The 22,224-nt window shown below is 31.9% G+C and overlaps 2 protein-coding genes and 2 long non-coding RNA genes across 4 annotated transcripts in view; 3 read left to right on the top strand and 1 right to left on the bottom strand.

Annotated features, from left to right (window-relative positions):
* Positions 1-699, top strand: part of LOC105161822 (E3 ubiquitin-protein ligase BRE1A) — a 2,823-nt gene extending 2,124 nt beyond the window's left edge. Inside the window, 1 exon segment of the mRNA XM_011079641.2 lies at positions 1-699. This exon segment is cut by the window's left edge and continues 3 nt beyond it. Coding sequence (XP_011077943.2) covers positions 1-565 — 565 coding nt within the window. The 3' untranslated portion in view covers positions 566-699.
* Positions 9,702-13,169, top strand: LOC105159263. Its single transcript, XR_847586.2, has 3 exons — positions 9,702-10,057; positions 12,266-12,450; positions 12,695-13,169. It is a non-coding gene; the product is annotated as an uncharacterized LOC105159263 (long non-coding RNA).
* Positions 9,899-10,761, bottom strand: LOC110011567. Its single transcript, XR_002286575.1, has 2 exons — positions 10,300-10,761; positions 9,899-10,077 (listed from the first exon to the last, which is right to left on the bottom strand). It is a non-coding gene; the product is annotated as an uncharacterized LOC110011567 (long non-coding RNA).
* On the top strand, positions 15,673-21,610 carry LOC105159287 (26S proteasome non-ATPase regulatory subunit 13 homolog A). The gene is given in 7 exon segments (XM_011076301.2): positions 15,673-15,937; positions 17,837-18,087; positions 18,089-18,242; positions 19,650-19,730; positions 20,006-20,202; positions 20,290-20,389; positions 21,159-21,610. Coding segments are annotated over 7 exon segments (1,119 nt in total). The 5' UTR covers positions 15,673-15,787; the 3' UTR covers positions 21,345-21,610.

Consider the following 22,224-nt stretch of genomic DNA (forward strand, 5'->3'; position numbering starts at 1 on the left):
GATTGATGAAATTGTTTCTGTAAATCCTTTTGAAGTGAGATTGAGCTGGTTACAATTTCAAAATAATGGAGATGATGAACTAGTAAGTTGGCAGGAAACAGGATTTCATGTTTCATGTGGGAGCTTTAAGATTTCCAAGAAAGTATCAATCAAATACCTGAATTTGTTTTCCCATGTTGTAGATTGTGAAAGGGCAGCTAGACAGATGTACAGAATTTATCCTACAAAAGGCACAGTTTGGGCGCTATACAGTAATACTGAAGGAACAAATCAAGGGGACAAGAATAATCGATGCTATGATATTGTTGTAGCCTTGAGCAGTTACAGTGATGTACATGGTCTGAGCATAGCTCACCTTGAGAAGGTATCTGGGTTCAGGACGGTTTTCAAGAGACGGGAAGTCGGGGCTAATGCTGTGGTATGCCTAGCAAAGGACGAGGTTAAACTATTTTCACATCAGATTCCTGCCAAGAAACTCTCTGGTGAAGAAGCCTCAGGCCTTCCTAAGGATTGTTGGGAACTCGATCCTGCTTCACTTGCTTCGCAGTTGCTTAACGGGTCATAATCAATAAAATGTACTTGTTAATTGGGACTGGAATGCTTCCTGTAGATGTAAATTTCCTTCTTCTGTCTCTTGGTAAAATATGTGCAGTATTTTGAATTTTCTTTAGTATCCTCAAAGATCATATTGAACAAGTAGCTATCCTTGTAAAGGAATAGATGTCCAATCTCCAATCCCAACATTGCAAAACTACGAGTCTTAATAATTTATGGCTAATAAGTTAGCATAAAACCCCTCCTTCGAATCAAAAAGTCATCAGAAAATCTGAGTTAGCTCCTATCGCTTGAAAGAAATTAATCCTGACGGAACTTGTTTGAAATATATTATAAGTTGTTATATTTTGTAAAATGTTTTAGGAGTTTGATATGTTAAATTTATTTTAAAAATAAGTTTTTAAAGTGTTTGGATAAATAAGATGTTAGAGTATTTGGCATAATAAACCATTCATATCATAATAATCGTCGAAAAATCCATCACAATATTAGAATTTATAATCACACAAATAGATATTTTTGCTTATACCTAATTTAAACTCGATTTATTTTCCACGTTTACTTACTTTTTCACAAGCCCGGTATTTGCACATGAGGCCCGATACAATTCTTGATTGATGCATAATTATAGTCCAAGCTCATGACGTGAAATTATCTAATCATGAAGCTCCACCAGATTCGGACTTTTTTGTACGCTGAAAATGCCCCTTATTTCAATTAATTTCTTCCCTCTTCTATGTTTAATGGTGGAATCATATGTTTAAGACAATGCGTTATTTCTAATAATGTAAACAAAAAATTAAATTACCAGACGCCCTCTAATCATCATCAATATCAAAACTTAATCTACCAACATTTAGTCCCATCTAACTAAGTAAAGGTGCCCTAATATGATTATGAAATGATATATTCAAGAATAAATTCAACGAGATTGAAGAAAGTCCATATCTACATACCAAAAATAATTTGATGCGGCTTATGATTCGATCGGTATCCCATTGCGTGAGATATTATTCGTTCTGATTTTGTATGAGTCCCACGATTTTATTCTAGAAATGCACTTCGTTAGGAAAAAGATGCCTTGGGCTCATAAGCCACTAAAAATCCTTATCTGCAAGCAATGTGGGATGCTTGTCTACATTATTAGCCCTCAGATGAGGGGCTTGGGAGGGACACACGGTTTCGTTCCCACAGACGGCACTAAATGATGCGGCTTGCGACTTGATCCGTGCCCCGTTGCGTGAGATATTGTCAAGTTTTTCACATTGGTTGCAGACGAAGACTTTTAGTAGCTTATAAGTCCCAAGGCGTCCAACGCGGTACTAATCGAGTCGCAAATCACATTAAAATTGATTAGGGAAAAAATAAAAAGTATTGCATTAAAAATAATAAAATAGATTTAATTCTCTCTTTTCAAGTAAGAACAATAAGTTACTCTACCAAATCCAAAAAAAAAAAAAAAGAAAAGAAAATTACTCTGCATAAATTATTAGAAACTATTCAGATATATAAGTAAAAATAAAATAAAATTTCTTTATTTACTTTGTTTCAATGTTTATATGTGAGTTTGCTTGAATATATAATTAAATTCGCATACAAATTTAGATATATATATTAATCAGTCAAAAAAGATCTTCGTGGAATTGTATTTTTATTAAATCCAATAAATTAGCTATCCCACTCATTTTGCACACTCCATCTACATCACATGCATATACATATCCAAAATTATGACAAAATCCAATATTCATCATTTATTCTATATAAATCAATTCAGAGCAAAATTGATTTTATTATTCAATCTAACTTTGTGATAAATTAATAAAATAAAAATAAACTCTAAAGTAAAATGCAAACAACGTGCGTTCTTCAATTACAAAGTATGAAACACGTATGTATATATTAAATTTCACCTACTTAACGTAAAAGTTCAATTAATCTTGCATATTAAAAACTATGATGAATGCCGCCTCCTATATTATTCAATATTTATTTCAGGTAAGCTTTGTTTAAGTGATCGGTTCAAGCCAATATTTCAAAAGCGTCAAGACTCCATGATCCAAAAATTCTTGTTGCAGTTCATTTATGCAAACAAGCAGCCACGCGCAAGCAAGAGGACATCATTGACGAGAGAGAATTTCTTTAAGACAAGTTTTTACTTATTTAATTGGCTGCGTCTTCCGCTCTTAATTTAGACATATAGTCTTATGTTCCTAGTTTAAACTAATGTTTGCTATATCCAAAATATTGCACAATTAGTGTGCTGCATTCCTAACTAGATTGTGCTATATTTGGATTTTGCTCAATTGGTATAATTCAGATAATATTTGAAAATGTATTAAATAATAAAAAAATATTATAATAGAATTATATTTGAATAAAAATCCAAACAATTAAAGAGTCCCATCCTTTTTTGGTCATGCTATATTTATATTTTGGTCAATTGATATTTAAATCAAATTAAAAAAATATATGTTATTAGATTCATACACAAATATAGAGATTAAGAAGTGAAAATTAATTATATTTGAATTAAATTTCAACATACTAAAAAATTTCACTATTTTTGCACGGTCCTAGTTCATGCACATCCAATTTTACTCTTATTTATAACCATAACAAATTACATGTACTTTGTTTCTATTAATTTGGATGTTGGACACAATCATGCTATATATATAATTTGGTCCTTTGATATTCAAATCAAATTATAAAAGAAAATAATTGATATTATTCATATACATATTTAGAAACTAAATAGTGAAAATTTATCATAATAGAATTTTAAGTGAGTTAAATTCCAATTTATTGAAAATTTCACGATTTCTGCACAATCTTAGTTCCAGCACATCTAATTTTACTCTTATTTATGATCATATAACCTATATATATGCAACATGAAAATATAGAAAATTTGTGTGTATATATCCATATGTCAAAAAATATTGCAAATTAATTAAGTGCAGTAAACTGAAGTTTTTCAAGTACAAAGTATGAAACTCGTATAACAAAGTATGATATATATTTTGAAATTATAGTTGAAGGATTTATAATTATTTGAAGTAGAACTATGTAAACAATTTCAAATAATTTGTTACTGGAGATTTGAAATCCATAATTTTTAATTCATCAATTCAAAAGAAGTTAATTGGGAAAAAGAAAGTTGCAGAGTCTAAAGAAGGAGAAGAAGAAACTATGTTTTTTGACTGACGTCTGTCAAAAGTGAGAACTTTTTTAAATTATTTAGGGCTAGTTTTACTTGTCCATCTGGCTGCTTCTTCCGCCCCTACTTTAAACCTAGTTTTCTACATATTTTCGACTAGTGGAGCATTGAAAATTTAAACTTTTACGTATATTATTCAACAATAATGAAAAAAGAAACAAAAAATAATGCCCATAATTATACTAGATTCAGAATATTTACCTAGCAACTTATATATAAAAGGAACATGGTTCAAACTCTGAATAAATTATTGGAAATTATTCAACATAATGTAAAGAAAGATTTATTATATACTTAATTTTTTTTTGTATTTGGATCATAATTGGACTTAATCATGCTATATTATATTTTGGTTTATTGATATTCAAATAAAACTATTAAAAAAAATTAATGATTCGTATTCAGATAGTATATGTTATTAGATTCATGTATAAATTTAGAGATTAAGCAAAGAAAATTTATTATAAGAGAATTATATTTGAATTAAAATCAGACCTATTAAAAATTTCACTATATTTGCACAATTCTAGTTCATGCATGTTTAATTTTATTCTTATTTATATTCATATCACATGTATATATGTAGCGGAAAAACATAGAAAATTTGTATGTATATATCAAGAAACATTATAAATTGGTTAAGTGCAGCGAACTAAAGTTCTTCAAGTACATACGGACGTACACATATGTCTATATTAGATTATAAAAAGCGTGATAGGTTTTATAATCCTCTGAAATTAGAATTATCCAAAGAGTTTCAAATGATTTGTTATATATATCTAAATCTTAGTTGGACTTAATCGTGCTATATATATATTTATAATTTTTTCAATTGATATCCAAAACAAATTATAAAAGAAAACAATTGATATTCAGATAATATGTGTTATTAGATTCATATACGAATTTAGAGACTATGCAGTGAAAACTTATTCTAATAGAACTATATCTGAGTGAAATTCTAATCTATTAAAAATTTCACTATTTTTGCACATAGTTCTGACACATCTAATTTTACTTTTATTTATGATCATATCAGCTATATATCCATATGTCAATAAATATTGTAAATTAATTAAGTGCAGTAAAATGAAATTTTTCGAGTACAAAGTATCATGAAACCCCGATATCTATGCTAGATAACAAAGCATGATATATTTTGAAATTATAATTGAAGGATATTTATAAACATTTGAAGTAGAATTATGCAAATAATGTCAAATAATTTGTTATTAAAGATTTAGAATTCATAATTTCTAATCCATCAATACAAATACAACAGATTTACGCAGAACAATCTCAAACAAGTAGATTTGCAATAAGAAAATTATTTAAGGCTAGTTTCACTTGTTTATCTGGCTGCTTCTTCCGGCCCTAAATTGGGCAGCTTGAGGACTTTTTGGATGAAATAGTTGAAGGGTCGAAGATGCTCTTGGATTTGTGCAGTCACATATAAACAACTCAACGGATTTTTTCAAATTCAAGAAATTAGAAAAAAAATGGAGAAATACAAGTGTGGGGAAAATTATTGTCGTTAGGTGAAGTTGATTGTAACTTATTTTATTTTACAGTATAATTAATCGTTTATTGTGCAAAAACTTGCACTTCAAATTAAAGTAATATAAATAATTATCTTAGTAAATTATTTTCTATTGAAAAACAGTTATAATAACACATACAATTCAATCAACATACAAAGAAAAACATATATTCATGTAATTTATTTCTAGTTGGATCTTAATTGGACTTAATCATACTCTATATATAATTTGGTCAAATTAATATTCGAATCAAATTATAAAAGAAAATAATAATTGATATTCAGATAATATATGTTATTAGATTCATATACAAATTTAGAGACTAAGCAATGAAAAATTATTATAATATAATTATATTTGAGTTAAATCTCAATTTATTAAAAAATTTTCTTTTTTTTGCACGATTTTAGTCCATGCACGTTTAATTTCACCCTTATTTATAATAATATCACCTATATATATGTAGCACAAAAGCATAGAAAATTTGCATGTATATATCCATATGTCAAGAAACATCATAAATTGATTAAGTGCAGCGAACTAAAGTTCTTTCAAGTACATACACATATGTCTATATATGTTAGATAAAAAGCGTGATAGGATTTATAATCTATTGAAGTTAGAATGATCCAAAAAAACTCGAATAATTTGTTATTAGAGATTTGAAATTCATAATTTCAAATTCATCTATCCAAATGTAATATTAATAAACTGAGTTATTTAGAATAATTAACCTGAAGCAAGCAAATTAGAAAAACGGAAGTTACGGGAATCTAAAAAAGAACATGAAACCACAAATTTGAAGGACATCCATTACAAGAGAGAGCTTCTTATTTAGGCAAGTTTTACTGCTCTATCTGGCTGCTTCTTCCGCACCTACTTAAACACAGCTCTCGACTCTTAATCTAAATTTCATTTCTTTGACATACTTTCAACTATCAGAGCAATTAAATCATAAAATACTAAATAAGACATATACCGATGTAGGAAAAAGCATATTTATATATTAAACAAAAAGCATGGCAAAATACTAAATAAGACATATATAAAGGCTAATTGAAGAAATTGGACAGCTTGATGACTTTTTTGATGAAATTTTTGAAGGGCAGAAGTCGCTCGTGTAGTCATAGGTAGATAACTCAGGAGGTTTTTCGATGGAAAGATATACCGATGTAGGAAAAAATATTATCATTAAGATGAAAATGGCATATTGAATTTAGGTCTTATTAATTCTGCATAAATTTATTAGAAACTATTTAGATATATATAATAAAAAATAAAATAAGATTTTTTTTATTTACTTTGTTTCAATCTTCATATGTGAGTTTGCTTGAATCATGGGATATTGAATTTAGGTCACTTGAGTCTGGTGTATATAACTAAATTTGCATACAAATAAATATATTAATCAATCAAAAATTATCTTCTTAGAATTGTATTTTTATTAAATCCAATAAATTAGCTATATAACCCACTCATTTTGCACAGTCCATGCACTATCTACATCACATGCATATACACATCCAAAATTATGACAAAATCCAGATATTCATCATTTATTCTATATAAATCAATCAAGAGCAAAATTGATTTTATTATTCAATCTAACTTTATGGTAAATTAATAAAATGTAAATAAACTCTAAAGTAAAATGCAAACAACGTGCAATGAACTGAAGTTCTTCAAGTACAAAATATGATCATACGTATATATATATATATATATATATTAAATTTCACCTATTTAACGTAAAAGTTCAATTAATCTTGTATATTAAAAACCATGATGGATGCCGCCTCCTATATTATACAATGTTTATTTTAGGTAAACTTTGTTTAAGTGATTGGTTTAGCCAATATTTCAAAAGCATCAAGACTCCGTGATCCAAAAATTCTTGCTGCAGTTCATTTATGCAAACAAGAAGCCACGCGCAAGCAAGAGGACATCATTGACGAGAGAGAATTTCTTTATTTTATTTAGGACAAGTTTTTACTTATTTATTTAGCTGCTTCTTCCGCTCCTAATTTAAACATAGTGTTATATTCCTAAATATTTAAACTAAAGTTGCTATATCCAAAAATATTGCACAACTAGTGTGCTGCATTCCTAACATTTCACAAACAATTTGGAACATAGTTGTACTCGATTGTGCTATATTTGGATTTTGGTCAATTGATATAATTCAGATAATATTTGTATATAGATTCAAAAAAAAAAAGATATTAAGTAATAAAATTTATTATAATAGAATTATATTTGAATTAAATTTCAACCTATTGAAAATTTTTCTATTTTAGCATGTTCCTAGTTCATGCACGTCTAATTTTACTCTTATTTTATAATCATATGAGTTATGTATATACAACAAAAAAATATTTACTTTATTTCTATAGGATGTTAGTTGGACTTAATCATGCTATATATATATATATATATGATTTGGTATATTTGTATTCAAATCAAATTATAAAAAAATAATTGATAGTCAGATAATATATGTTATTTGATCCGTATACAAATTTAGAGACTTAGCGGTGTAAATTTATTATAATAGAATTTTACAGTCCACTGAAAATTTTATTATTTTTGCAGGATTCTAGTTCCAATATATCTAATCTTACTCTTATTTATGATCATATCACCGATATATATGCAACACAAAAGCTTAGAAAATTTGTATGTATATATCCATATGTCAACAAATATTGTAAATTAATTAAGTGCAGTAAACTGAAATTTTTCGAGTACAAAATATGTAATTCTATGTTAGATAAAAAAGCATGATATATATTTTGAAATTATAATCATGTTAGATTCAAAATATTTACCTTACAACTTATATATATAAGAAACATGGTTCAACTCCGGATAAATTATTTGAAATTATTCGGGCATGATGCAAAGAAAGATTTATTACATATTTACTTTGTTTGTATTTGGATCATAGTTGGATTTAATCATGCTATATTATGTTTTGGTTTATTTGATATTCAAATAAAATTATCCAAAAAAAAAAGTTAATGATTGGTATTCAGATAATATATGTTATTAGATTCACGTACAAATTTAGAGATTAAGAAAAGAAAATTTATTATAATAGAATTATATCTGAATTAAAATCCTACCTATCGAAAATTTCACTATGTTTGCACAATTCTAGTTCATGCACGTTTAATTTTATTCCTATTTACAATCATATCACCTATATATATGTTGCACAAAAGCATAGAAAATTTGCATGTATATGTCCATATGTCAAGAAACATTGTGAATTGGTTAAGTGTAGCGAACTAAAGTTCGTCAACTACATACACATATGTCTATGTTAGATAAAAAGCATGATCGGATTTTATAATCCTAATTTGAAGTTAGAATTATCTAAAGAATTTTAAATGATTTGTTATTAGCGATTTAAATATAATTCCAAATTTATCAATCCAAATGTAATATTGCTGAAACTGAGTATATTTAGAACAATTAACCTGAATCAAGCAAATTAGCAAAAAGAAAGTTAGGTGGAGCTAAAGAAGAACATAAAACCATTGTTATGGAGGACATCTGTTCGGAGAGAGAGCTTCTTATTTAGAGGCAAGTAATTTTACTGCTCTATCTGGCTGCTTCTTCCGCACCTACTTAAACGAAGTTTTCGATTCTTATTTTAAATTTTGATTTTTGCCATATTTTCAAGCAATTAAATCATTAAAATTTGTAAGGAATATTATTACCATTAGTTAAAGTTGATTGTAAACTTATTTTATTTGTAGTGCATAATTGAGCATTATTGTGCACAAACTTGCACTTCAATTTAAAGTAATTTAACTCATAACATAATTAAGAAATGATTTATTTGAATAATATCTAAATTTGATTTTTTGATAATTAAATTTTGGATTTAAATTAATACACATTTGATTAAATTTTGGTCGGTTGATATTCAGATCAAATTATAAGAAAAACAATAGATATACAGATAATATAAAGTATGGAATCCATATGCCTATATTAGATAACGAAACATGATATATATTTTGAAATTATAGTTGAAAGATTTATAAACATTTGAAAAATAGAATTATGCAAACAATTTGAAATAACTTGTTATTAGAGATTTGAAATTCAAAATTTCTAATTTATAAATCCAAATATATTCTTATTGAAACTGATCTATGCATGAGATGTGGATTGTTGAATTAACATATGATGATGATATCATGTGTGATCTAACGATCGGTAACTTTTCGATGGATACAAACTCACATAGACGGCATCACCAAATCCCTTTTGGATTTGTGCAGTCATAAGTAGATAACTCGAGAGGTTTTTCCAAATTTAAGAAAAAAAATTGAGAAATTTCGTTAGGTGAAGTTGATTGTAACTTATTTTATTTTAGTGTGTATTTGATCATTTATTGTGCAAATCAGACTATGGTTTTCTACTCCGGTTCTTACACTATACATTGTTTTGTCTCCTCACCTCATTTTGCCGCTATCAAACCATCAAACTGTTCTACAGATTCTCTGCATCTTTTGCAGTGTCTCTCTATCGATTTGATTTGAGTTCATGCTGTTTTTGCACGGAATTTACACATATTCCAGCAATTCAAGGGTACAACAATCACAAGATGAGACATTTCAAAGGAATGCGCACATACCTTAACGCGGATACGCCCAGCTTGTTCTCACTTGTGCTGCATCAGAGAGTGATTTTGGGCATCAATCATGGGTTACGAAGACGTTCTGTAAGTTCCTCTTCGCCCCTCTGCAAAATTATGGAATTGGGTTTTTGAATCGATCAAATTTGTGTGCGTGTGTATAGGATTAGGGCTTTTTGTTACAGAATTGGGTGTTTTTGATCAGTTAATTGTTAATCTGTCATTTGTCGACGTGTATGTGTGTGTGAATTAGGGTTTCTATTATATGCATATCTAATTAGGGTTTAAAAATATTGAATTGGTGTTTTCTGTGCGGTGAATTCGGTTACCGATATGAAGACTGTGAGCCATTGATGGATTTCAATGAGGATATCCAGTCTGATGGTGATGAGTCTCAGCAACATCTCCTGGCAACGTAGATGATGCTCTTTATGAACACCACGAGTGATCCCAACTCCAGTGTACAAGGACTCAAAGGCAGAGCGTGGAAAATAACTGATGGAAAAATCAACTGCTAAAGACTCAGTGGTGTGGATTTTGGATTAGATGATGAGGAAGGTGATGTTTACAGGGAAGACGATATGGAGGAATTGGTTAGAGGTGACTATTCAAACAGCGGAAAGGGGAAAAGAGAAAGGGGAGAAGAGGAAAAGTGCGGAGAAAAAGAGGAAGGGGAAGAAAAGGGGAAGTAGTTTACACTGAGGAGAGGCGGATGAGGGAGAATGGGGGATTATGAGGCAGATTCTTAGATGAAAGAGATGTGGGACACAATCCCCGGTGGCAATTCCGAGGTTTAGCGCCCTTTAGTTAATGCATTGAGCTCAGCATTTGATTCTTTCATTATAAAGTTTGCTTTTTTCGCAATGTATTCACGCACTCTATTTTACTTTTTAAAGTTGCGTCTAACAAACATTTGGTGGTAGATTCAGCCTGGTTTTGGGAATACTGGATGCGGTGTATCCGTTCATCTTATTTCATTCTTTATTGGTAAATGTGAAGAATTTATGGAATTTTGGTGAAGCTGTGTGGTTAGGGGCTTTCATTTGTGTCTATATGTGCGTATCGGTGGTTGGTTCCTTATTCTCTATCTGAGTTAATCACTTAGCGCTTTAATTATTTGTCAAGATAATTTGCACTGCCTGAGATTAGTTTGTTTTTATCACTATGATGATTCTATGTACTTCGAATAGTTTTTATTTGAAATTCTTGGATAAGATTATGGCCCTTGATAGAAATAGTTTATTGTTTGATATGGGTTTTAGTCTTCTTTGTCTAGTGAGATTGGGTCCTGTTTTGATTTTAGCCAAAAGTTGCTTACTGGGTCATAGTTAATAAAATGTAGTTTCTTCATAGGACTGGATGCTTGCTGTCGCCTGTCGGTGTACAGTTTTTTCTCCTGTGTAAATATGTCTAATGTTTTGAATTTTCCTTAGTATTATTAAAGACGATATTGGGTAGATACTTTTTTTTTTATTCATGCCAACCTTGTAACAAAATTAATTGCAATCTCGAAATTTTGCAAAAAACAGCATAATTGAGGCTAAAACACAATATGTAAACTCTCTCTCTCTCAATTCTGAAGAGAGAAACTGAAAAGTATCTCAACAGGTCAGACTACCTCAAGGAGTGCACTCCTTAAGGTGTTGGTTGTTTTTTGGTGCCTGAAATAGGGATGGGGATTTTCTCAAGATTTTCTATCAGGGGTAGCCATTGTCAGACTCGGAGTGCTCTTACCAGCAGCATTGTCTCTTCCCCAGCTGTTTGGTTTTGTTGGTTTAAATGAAACCTTTTCAGTTCCTGAATTGTTTTCATGGTTTACGGTTTGAAGGTTGTTATTGTCTCACTAAATTATAGAGAAACTGATGATTTCTGTCTTTTTAAGTTTTTAGTCATGTCAAGGATTTGTGGTTAATGTTTTTCAAGTTGTGGTAGAAAGTTGTGATTTTTTGAGATTGTATTGAGCTGTGGTTGGACTTATCCATAGTGTCCCTCCCATCTCTCAATAAAGGTCGAAATTGGGACTGTTCTAACTAGTAGCATATCCATGGTTCTCAGTGCTCACTCTTTGATGTAAAATTAGAAGGGGAAAGATCATGTTTCTGAATTGTCTTCTGCTTAAGCATCTTTCACTATTTCAATCTGACGACCGATGATTTTCTGGTCAGTTGTTTGGCCCTTTTGTCATCATATCTGGACATATTTGTTCCTTCATTTGTTGCAACTTGCACTCCTCAAATATGGAAATATCACCCTATGTGTTTTTGGGTTTACTTATTAGGATCTCTAAACTTGCAGTGTGCTTTTGGGGCATTTTCTTGATGAACAGGATTTGTTCCCTCGTAACTGAGAGACAACAACCACTTTCACTGTTGCAACAGCTGCATCTGCTGCCACCCATGGGATTGAAATAGCAGTTGAGCGCTGAAACGAGCCTCTTGACAATGATCAACCAATCCGATATCGTTGACCGAGCCTTTAACGTAAGCTTGAATCTCCAGCATGTGAAAATTAAATTGTAGTATCTCGTTTCAAGTCTAGCTTGCTTGTTCATAGCATTTCATTGCAAGATGATGCTTGGTTGCAATTGTATTTTCACAGTTAATATCACAAGTTCGATTGACCTATGGTTTTGCCTATATGAATCTAAATTTTCATGAATAGGTTAATTACAACTCTTGGGGGTTAATATAATTACAACTCCCTTTTTGGACATGATAACATCAGGATAGAAGAATATGGAAGCAAAGAGCATCTTCAGGTTTAAAAAAGGGGGCTGATACGCCGGTCATACAGGAGCAGAACCCTTGTGAACCTCAACGTACCCGAGATATTCTGCCATCACTCAGGCGCCTAGAACATAACATCATTAAATTGCTTTAAGATCAGTGTCTCATTCATCTGCCATAAAATACAGTAACTGGTCATGCTTGTACCTTTCTTTACCTCACAGTTGTATAATGCCTGTTGATCTTTGTCTACTTTTTGAAGCCTTGGTGGACATTTCATGTTTTTGTGAAGGAGAAATTTGGATAGCACGCTCGTGTATATCCCAAAATGTCGAAGCTTTCGGTTGTTTGATACGCTCTTACTGTTACATAGAATTTGTCCATCTTATTTAGTACCTATGATGCATCTCACATTGAACAAATGTAGAAAAAGAAATATTATTTTTTCTTCAATTTAAGAAGTATAATACATACTACTTGGTAGTTGATCTGAACAAACTCCAAACACAAGCAACCCAAGAACTGGACTAGACTCTAAACAGGCAACTTAGGTACTTCAGATGGCTGCTCAACTGTGGTACTGACAAGGCGATTGTGCGGTCCCCGAAAGGCGCCATGGTTCATCCATGCCCTCCCATCTCGGCCATGTGCCGCTCCGTCGGTGATGGCGGGTGAGGAGCTGGTGAAAGCAGTGATCATAAGCAAGATCAAGATGATGAAGAGGGAACGAAATGGCACCATTCTAGTTATTTGGTTGTCACAGTTTCAGTAAGGTTAGATAGGATTGGGGTTAATAAGGAAAGAATAAAAACATTGCTTTGCTTAGAAGTCAGCTGGAAATGATTTCATTCCGATACTGTCACACTCTCTATATTTATGGTGTTGATAATTTTTTCTTCTTTTGGGTGGTATGATCTTGTTCACTCGCTGTGGAGGTGGTTGTCATGATTTTGTTGGAAAAATAATAGGCATGGACAGATGATGTTTTAGTGTAATGGTTAACTCTAAGATTAAGGTCCCGTAATAAGTTTGAGGTCATGAGTTTGAATTTCATGAGTTCGTGTCCTGCCACTTTATGTGAGTTATTATATTTACTTATTGTTGCTAGTCATATTGATGTACCGATATTGATATATTGGTCGAGTTAAGGTATTGTTTAGTGTATCAAGATAATTTATCGTAATTTATTTATCATTATTTATTTATATTAATATAAGAAGAAAAGCCCCTCCACACTCACAAACGGCGGTTAATGACAAGGGAGTACTAATTTTTTGTCGAGTCAAAAATGTCCTTCATGATTAAATAATTAATCTATTCAACTTTTTTAAAATTTACTTTAATTAATAATTTTTTTTTTGTATTAATGTAATATATCGATTTATATATTTTTCTCTTATTTATAATATATTTTAATGTGTAAGAAATTATTTATTATATGAACATAGGAATGATGTGCCATAACGACTAATTAGTATAAGAAAAATAGGCACTGGAGTTAGTGTGGAAAATGGAGGAAATATTTATAGCATTTTTATATACGATTTAGTCATTATTACTCTTGAATAAGATAATTGAAACCACATCTTTCAGGGGCACTTAGGAGATTTACCATTTCGTGATTTTTTTTTAATTATTTGTAAATTTCTCCCTGTAATATATATATATAATGGTTATATATATATATGTATCTATATCTATACTATATAAAAAAGAAAATTCTATTTTCGCTCATAAATAGCGGTTTACTTACACCGCGACATCAATTTTTAAAATTTTCAAAAATATCCTTATATATTTTCAAACAATTCCTACTCAAATTCTTCTTTTAATCTATATATCTATACTAATATGAAAATTTCACTCACCGATAGTATTTTGTAAAACAGTGATATCAATTTTTTTTGTATTGATAATGTCTCTTAGTTAGTTTATTTTTATTTATTTATTTTTAAATATAATGTGTTGGTTTATTAAGTTATTCTTATTTATAATATATTTAAAAGTATAAATAATGATTTATTACATGCACGTAGGGAAGACTTGTCATAACGGCTGGTTATATAAAAAAGAAAACCCCATTTTCACTCAAAAATAGCGGTTTCTTATACCGCGACACTAATTTTTTAAATTATCAAAATTGTTCTTATGTATTTCCAACCAACCCTACTCAAATTCTTCTTTTAATATATATATATATCTATACTAATATGAAAATTTCACTCACAAACATCAACTTGTAAAACATCGATAGCAACTTTTTTTTGGGTCGATAATATTACTAAATTAGTTTATTTTAATTAATTATTTATTTTTTAAATAAAATATAATATATTAGTTTATATATTTTATTCTTATTTATAATATATTTTAAAATACAAACAATTACTTATTATATGCACATATGGACGGCGTGTCATAACGGCTAGTATTATAAAAAAAATTCACTTTTACTCACAGATAGCGATTATTTTTACCACGATACTAATTTTTAAAATTACCAAAAATATCCTTATATATTTTCTACCATCCCTGCTCACTACCACCCCTACTCAAATTTTTCTTTTCATTTATATATCTATACTATTTATTTATACTAATATAAAAATTTTATTCACAAACGTAAGTTTGTAAAACAATGATACTAAATTTCGTTGTATCGATAATATTGTTAAATTATTTTATTTTATTTATTTATTTACTTATGCACGCATAAAAAACGTGACATGGCATCTAGTATATATAATGGTTATTGGGATGGGGATCCTGCCAAAGGGCTGATTTTATCTTTAAGAATTAATCCTTACGGCCCAACAAGGCATGATTATTTGGGCCGGGCTATACTTGGGCCTTATAAATGATTGGGCCTACATCCCTCAAACAGTCAACGCTTATTCCTTTCTTTGGGAAAAAGAAAGCTATAGAGAGAGAGAAAAATTTGAAAATAATTATATGAAGATACAATACAAATAGAAGAAGCTGTTTTTTTCTCACATATAAATCTGCACCGTTCACCCCTCTCTCTCTCTCTCTCGAATTCCCTACTGGTAAGCAACCACTCCTTCGTGTTGATTGAACGGCTGAAGGAACGATGGCGGCCTTGCAGTATTTGGAAACCCTGCGGAATGCGCACCCGGAGCTTTCCGAGTGGTACAACACGCTTTCAGATCTGTACCAGAGAAAGCTCTGGCACCAGCTCACACTCAAGCTCGAACAATTCGTCGCCCTTGCTGTATTTCAGGTTACATACCCTTAAGTGCATGTGAATTAGCTTTTTAGATTTGTTACGGAGCGTTTTTATTTTTTCATTTGTGTTTGTATGATTTTGGTGTTTTTTGTTTTTGGTTTTGGTTTCTATTTGCATTTTTTTTTGGTTTTTAATGGGGTAGTGGGTTATTGTTTACTTGATTTTAAGGAAATTAGGGTTTTCTTATGTTTTTTACTTTCGTGATGTTGATATCCTGGGTTTAGGGTTTTGTTATCCGTGGTTTCTTCAGGGGTTTGAAAATTTTGGTAGAGGTGTCTTCCAGTGTGGTAGTTTGTCTTTCTACTTTATAGCGATGGCTGCCAAATCTGATCCCGTGGAAGGAAAAAGGAATATCAGTAACTATGCTCTCTCATGGTTATAGGAAAATGAGAAAAACCAGTTATAGGAGATGGAACTTGAAAACCTGGAGGTTTATGAGAAAGCTAAGAATTATGGTGTAATATTGGCGTTACTCAGTTACTGTATGAATTTGTTTGTTCTAGTATTTGTTGGGTCAGTGGCTCTATGCTGTGGGTAAGATGCCATTTTATTGTGATATCTTTAGTTCCGACTCCTAAAAGGTTTTGCATCTCTTGAATTATAAGTTAATCATGTTCCAAATCTCATAGTTGGCAGGCTGAAATAGTTACAACCCCATGCAGTTAGTTATTGGTTGGAAAGTTGGAATCCTGGGCACCATATAGTTGGCAAAATACATATCAGTATAAACAAATTAATATATTGACTTGAGGTTCAGATAGCTTATTGGTGTCGGTTTCTGTTTAGAATTCTATATCTGTTGATAATCTTGGTCACCTACTGATGAATTGGTTTCATTTCCTGATTGAATCAATATGACAATTCACTCAGTCCAATTTCGTTCAATGAATGCACAGTCAGAAGGCAAAATATTAATCTTTCACTGAGAGATTGTGAGAAACATAGTCTAAGGAATTTACTCATTAGGCTTCCGACACTCATCATTTATGTGCTATGTAGGTGTATGACATCGCTTTACCTTTGATTTGGATCCATTGGGCATGCTATTTTGTAGTTTGAAAGGTGATGGTTATCTCTAGGGTAAAAGGCATTGAGAGAGGAAGCAAGCCCGTTGTACTTCTCTCTCAATTAGTTGAAAATGACATACTCATTTGATTATGGAGATTTATATGTACTTTTACGAAGTATTAATGCTTGCATATGCAGTCGACCCTTTTTGTAATTTTCTGAATTGTGGAAGTTACTTTATTTCCATGAATGAATCTGTTAAGCTCTTCTGCAAAGTGTCTAGTGACACTTGAAAGATATTTATCTTCTTCACAAAAATACTGCTACATGTTATTGGGCTTAATTATATTGCATCGTGAGCCTTAACATCTTGTTGTCTTAACAAAGAACTAGTCGCTGTTATCACGCTAGCTGTAGATTACCATACCCTATGCCATATACTCTAAAGAATAGTGTATTGCCATGCCATGTAGAGTGTATATAAAGAATCTGTCCTGGTCAGGCGCCAATAACTACATATGAAATGAAAATTCTTGATCACTATTCTTTCTTAGCTATTAAATTGGTTCATGCTGGGTGCAGAATGACAAGTTCATATTAAGAAGGGAGTATTAATCAAAGTTACCGCTAAGAAGTTGTCACAAGAACTTAAGAGTGTATTTATTTTTCTTGAGCTACTGAGCATATTCCCTCTTTCTTTTTACTCTTTGGTAGTTCTTGGGGTTATGAACTTGTAAACAGATGGCTGGCAGTTCATTGCCCCTTTGTGGAGAAGCTTATAAATTATACATCTCTTTGAATCTCTTCTCCTTCTTTTGTCAAACTCCCATAAAGTTTCCAAATTTTGTATCTGATTCCTTTCATTATTTCATTACTCTATTTCAGGCTGGGGATGCCTTAATCCAGCTATACCACAATTTCATAACTGATTTTGAGACAAAGATTAATCTCCTCAAGCTTGCACATTTTGCTGTCATAGTTTCTCGGCAGTATTCGGAGAAAGAGGCGGCCATAAATTATCTTGAAGGAGTGATTGAAAAGCTTCGTAATACCAGAGAAACCCGCATAGAGGAGCCGATACTTTATATAAAAATGCAGAGTGGTTTGTTTAAGCTTGAGCAGGGTGATCAAAAGCAAGAAAACTGACATTGATCCATCTGTGTATGCCAGCTACTATTGGGTTTCATCTCAATATCATAAGTCCCGTCAAGAATTTGCGGAGTTCTACAGGAGCGCTCTCCTTTATCTAGCTTACACTTCAGTGGAATCTTTATCAGAATCTTTTAAGCTGGTATGCTATGTTTTATTGTGTTTTTTACAATAATCTGAAGTGTTTTCTCTGATGATAAGAAAAATGCATCTTATTCTGGTGTTTGTGGAATTCTGGTTTCCGTTTCCCTTGGCAATTCTGAAACCTTTCATATCTCAACATGGTTGGTGGTAGTGTTTGAGTGTGTGTCTGTGTAATTAATATATGCACGTAATCGATAAGTCTACTCATCGAATTAGTTTCTTGAGCCCTAATTCGACAGTCTGACTTATATTACCCTAAGCTAATATCTTAGAGTGATGTGTGTAACTATACGATGATTGGGCATCAGAGTTCATCGTATAGTTACATGTTTTGGATGTTTAGGATAATGACTTGTTTTGGATGTTCTATAGAATTGAAGCTTATGTTGAGCCTAAAGGAAATATGAGGAGACCCAGGTCATTTACTATACTGCATAAGACTTTTTGAAGCACATATTGGGGGAGGTGGCATAACATATAATACACTTGTGCTACTACTCAGGATCTTGATTCTAGCTGTAATCTAGATCACACCTCTTTGAGTTTTGTCTCTTTGATCTTAGGTGAACATAGTTGTGAAAATTCACTATTTTTCTATGTTTTGGAAGATGCATTCGGCTACTTAAATCTTTTAAGTGGAAAGACTAATAGGTTTACTTTTCAGTGGTGTGGTGCACTTCAAGTTTGCTTATAATTTTTCCTTCGTATCTGGCCATTTTGCTCAGTTTCTAATGTAGGCAGGTAAGAACTTGTATTTATTATCTCAAGATATTGAGGAAAAAGAAAAAGTGACATCCGAGTTTCAACATGCATTTAACGGTCTTTAAATATTTGCATCTCTACTTTCCTTTCATTTTGTGATTCTCTGATTGACATTTCTGCTTGGTCCATTAGACAAAGACAGTTGTTGCATTAGATGGTATGGGTAAAGTGGGTGAGAAAGTAACAACATACTAAATTATCTGTGGTCAAGCTATTTACAGCTCTGTAATGACTTATAATAGAACAGGGACCCAGTCACCATGGCAAATTAAAAGACCAGAGATTGTCTTTTTCTTTGTTCTGATACTGATTCAACTGCCTATGTTCTCATTGTAAAATTTGGTTGACATAGATGATGCAGGTAACATATATACTTACTTTCTCACCAACACTATTTCATTTTACTCTTGGTACACTTTTCAGGCTGTCATATGCAAAATGCTTTTCACACACTTTCTGTTGTAATTTATGATTATTATGTCTTTCATAACTTATCTTATTAAAGCTACAAGTGAAATATATATATATATATATATTAAGAAAAAGCATGTATATTCTAGTCTTTGTTATATTATATTTCTTATTGGATATTCTTAGTAATGCTGTCTTTGCAAGTTAAACTAACTGTTCTATTGTTTATTAGGACTTGGCATTTGATTTATCTCTGTCAGCGTTGTTGGGGGAGAACATCTACAACTTTGGTGAACTTCTTGCTCATCCAATTGTAAGTAATCTGCTCTAATGGTTCTGAATTTCCCAACTGCTAAAGCTCGCCTTCACTCAAACCTTTTGAAGGTCATGGTGTATACAGCAATCCATATGTGGAAATGAAAATAGATCTGTACTATCTGTTATGTGTGCAATCATGATGCATCTCATTGGGCATTATGTTTATTCTTATCTTATTGGATCAACTGTTTAATCTGTGAAACTACTTCTTTTGTCTTGCATGTGAAATAGATGCAAGCTTGTAATTCCTACCTTTTGCAATTTCTGCAGATAAAAAGTCTTCTGGGGACTAAAGTTGAGTGGCTGTACTATATTCTTGAAGCTTTCAATTCTGGTGATTTAGTGCGTTATCAAGAACTATGCCGTGTACATGGAGCTGCTTTGAGTACGCAACCAGCATTAGTCCAGAATGAGAAAAAGCTTCTGGAGAAGATCAACATTCTCTGTTTGATGGAGATTATATTCAGGTGAATGGACGTTATAGAGTTGCAAATGATAGTGAGTTTCCTTGTATTGGTTTTTCACTGAACTTATGAATCTCATTTTAATTGCAGCCGACCATCAGAAGACAGAACTATTCCTTTGAGTATCATTGCTGAACGAACTAAGCTTACTGTAGAAGATGTGGAGTATCTTCTAATGAAGAGCCTTTCAGTAAGTGTACAGAGATAATATTTTGTTATTTACTGGCTTCCTAATTGATGCAAGCATATGGGTACAAATGGTCATGACTCGATAAGGTTGCTGCTCCAACTTTCTAGTCTATAAATAAACATAAGAAGCTTATGTGTGTCTGCTATTGTATTTTTTAATGCTGCATATGCATTTCTCGTTACCCCACAAAACCATGGATTATTGGTACAATATGGCTATTATGTACCAAGCTGATTAATGTGAAATTTTTAGTTACTTTAAGCTCACAATTGGGAGTTTATAGTAAATCATGTTTGGTTTAGTATCTGATTTTTGGTTTGGAGTTATTTAGGTAGTACCTGGACGAGGTAAATGAAAATGTGAAGAGAAATTCAGGATTGGCTTTTCATTTAATTGATGTCTTTTTTTGTTCTGGTGCGTAATTTTTCTTCTTCAACATGAACCATTAAACCTCCAATTAAGATTATTTGTGTTTTATTTGGAAATTTCTAAGGTGAATTTTTGTATGTCATGATTTATGTTAGTAATGAAATCCAACCTGATTCTAAGTATTTAGCAGCAATATTTGGTTTTATGATGAAAGCATCAAGTATGTATTTTTTAATTAAAATGTGATTAACCTTATGAGCTGCTGATGGTACTGCAAAGATTTTCTTGCTGCTGTTTTCCAGGTCTTCTAGACAATCTATTTTGGCTTTGTCACATGCTAACCAGTTAAAATTATGTTGAGACTTGGGAGACAGTGATTGTTTGTTGAATATCATTGCAGGTTCATCTGATAGAGGGAATAATTGATCAAGTCGAGGGGACTGTTTATGTGTCCTGGGTGCAACCTAGAGTTTTGGGGATCCCTCAGATCAAGTCCTTACGTGACCGACTGGACAATTGGGTGGATAAAGTACACACTGCTTTGTTATCCGTTGAGGCTGAGACACCTGATTTAGTTGCAGCATAATTTTAGTGCTTATGCCTTTTGTTTCTTCTGACAATGTCTAAGAGGCCAAATTCTGTTGGCGAAGGAGACCAAAGTCTCTCAGTTCCTTGGGTCCCCGTGTATGGTTTTCTTGCAATGCCTGTAACCTTTTCCGTTTCCTGTCAGCAGCAACAGTTTGCTTTACATGTCACTGGCTACATAGTTTGATGCCATTAATGATATACTCGGAATACCCATTTACTTTTTGAAATTATTCTATTTGAAAGCATTTGGAGCTTCTGTGTTAAGAGTATGAGCTACGGCTTTCATTTGCTGACACAATCTTATAAAAATGCATCTGTGTTGAGAGTACGGGTTTCATTTGCTGACACAATCAAATTCGATCAGCCTCGTGACGTGAAGAGCTGCTTAGTGGCTTCTCTTCTTGCATTTACGGGCTTCTATTAAACTGGATCAGGGTCTACACCATGAACAGGCCAGCAAATTTCTCCATTTTTGCTGAAGGCTTCTGGCAGTGAGACGTGTCACCAATGTCCCTTCTGTAGCTTTATAATGCCTAGAATTCTCGCAGAAAGTAAGCATTTAAGAATTGACTTGATGATATTTAAGTTTACAGAATAGGTCCGTCTTTCTCGAGCTCTTTTTTTCTTTTTTTTGCAACATCAGATGTTGATTGGTTTGCCGATGTGATCGGAGTTTCTCCAACTGATGATGTACACTGATTTTTTACTAGGACTAGAGGATTCTGCTCCACACTGGCGCTAGATCAAGATGACATCGTTCCAAGGCCTTGAAATCTTTCTCCCCTTTCTTTTTTGTGGGTGTTACGAATTCAAATATTAATTATGCATGCTAGTTCGATGCAAAAAGTGGGGTATATTATCATTTTCGTTTGTTCCAC

Source organism: Sesamum indicum, linkage group LG1 (assembly GCF_000512975.1).
Source record: "Sesamum indicum cultivar Zhongzhi No. 13 linkage group LG1, S_indicum_v1.0, whole genome shotgun sequence".
NCBI lineage: Eukaryota > Viridiplantae > Streptophyta > Magnoliopsida > Lamiales > Pedaliaceae > Sesamum > Sesamum indicum.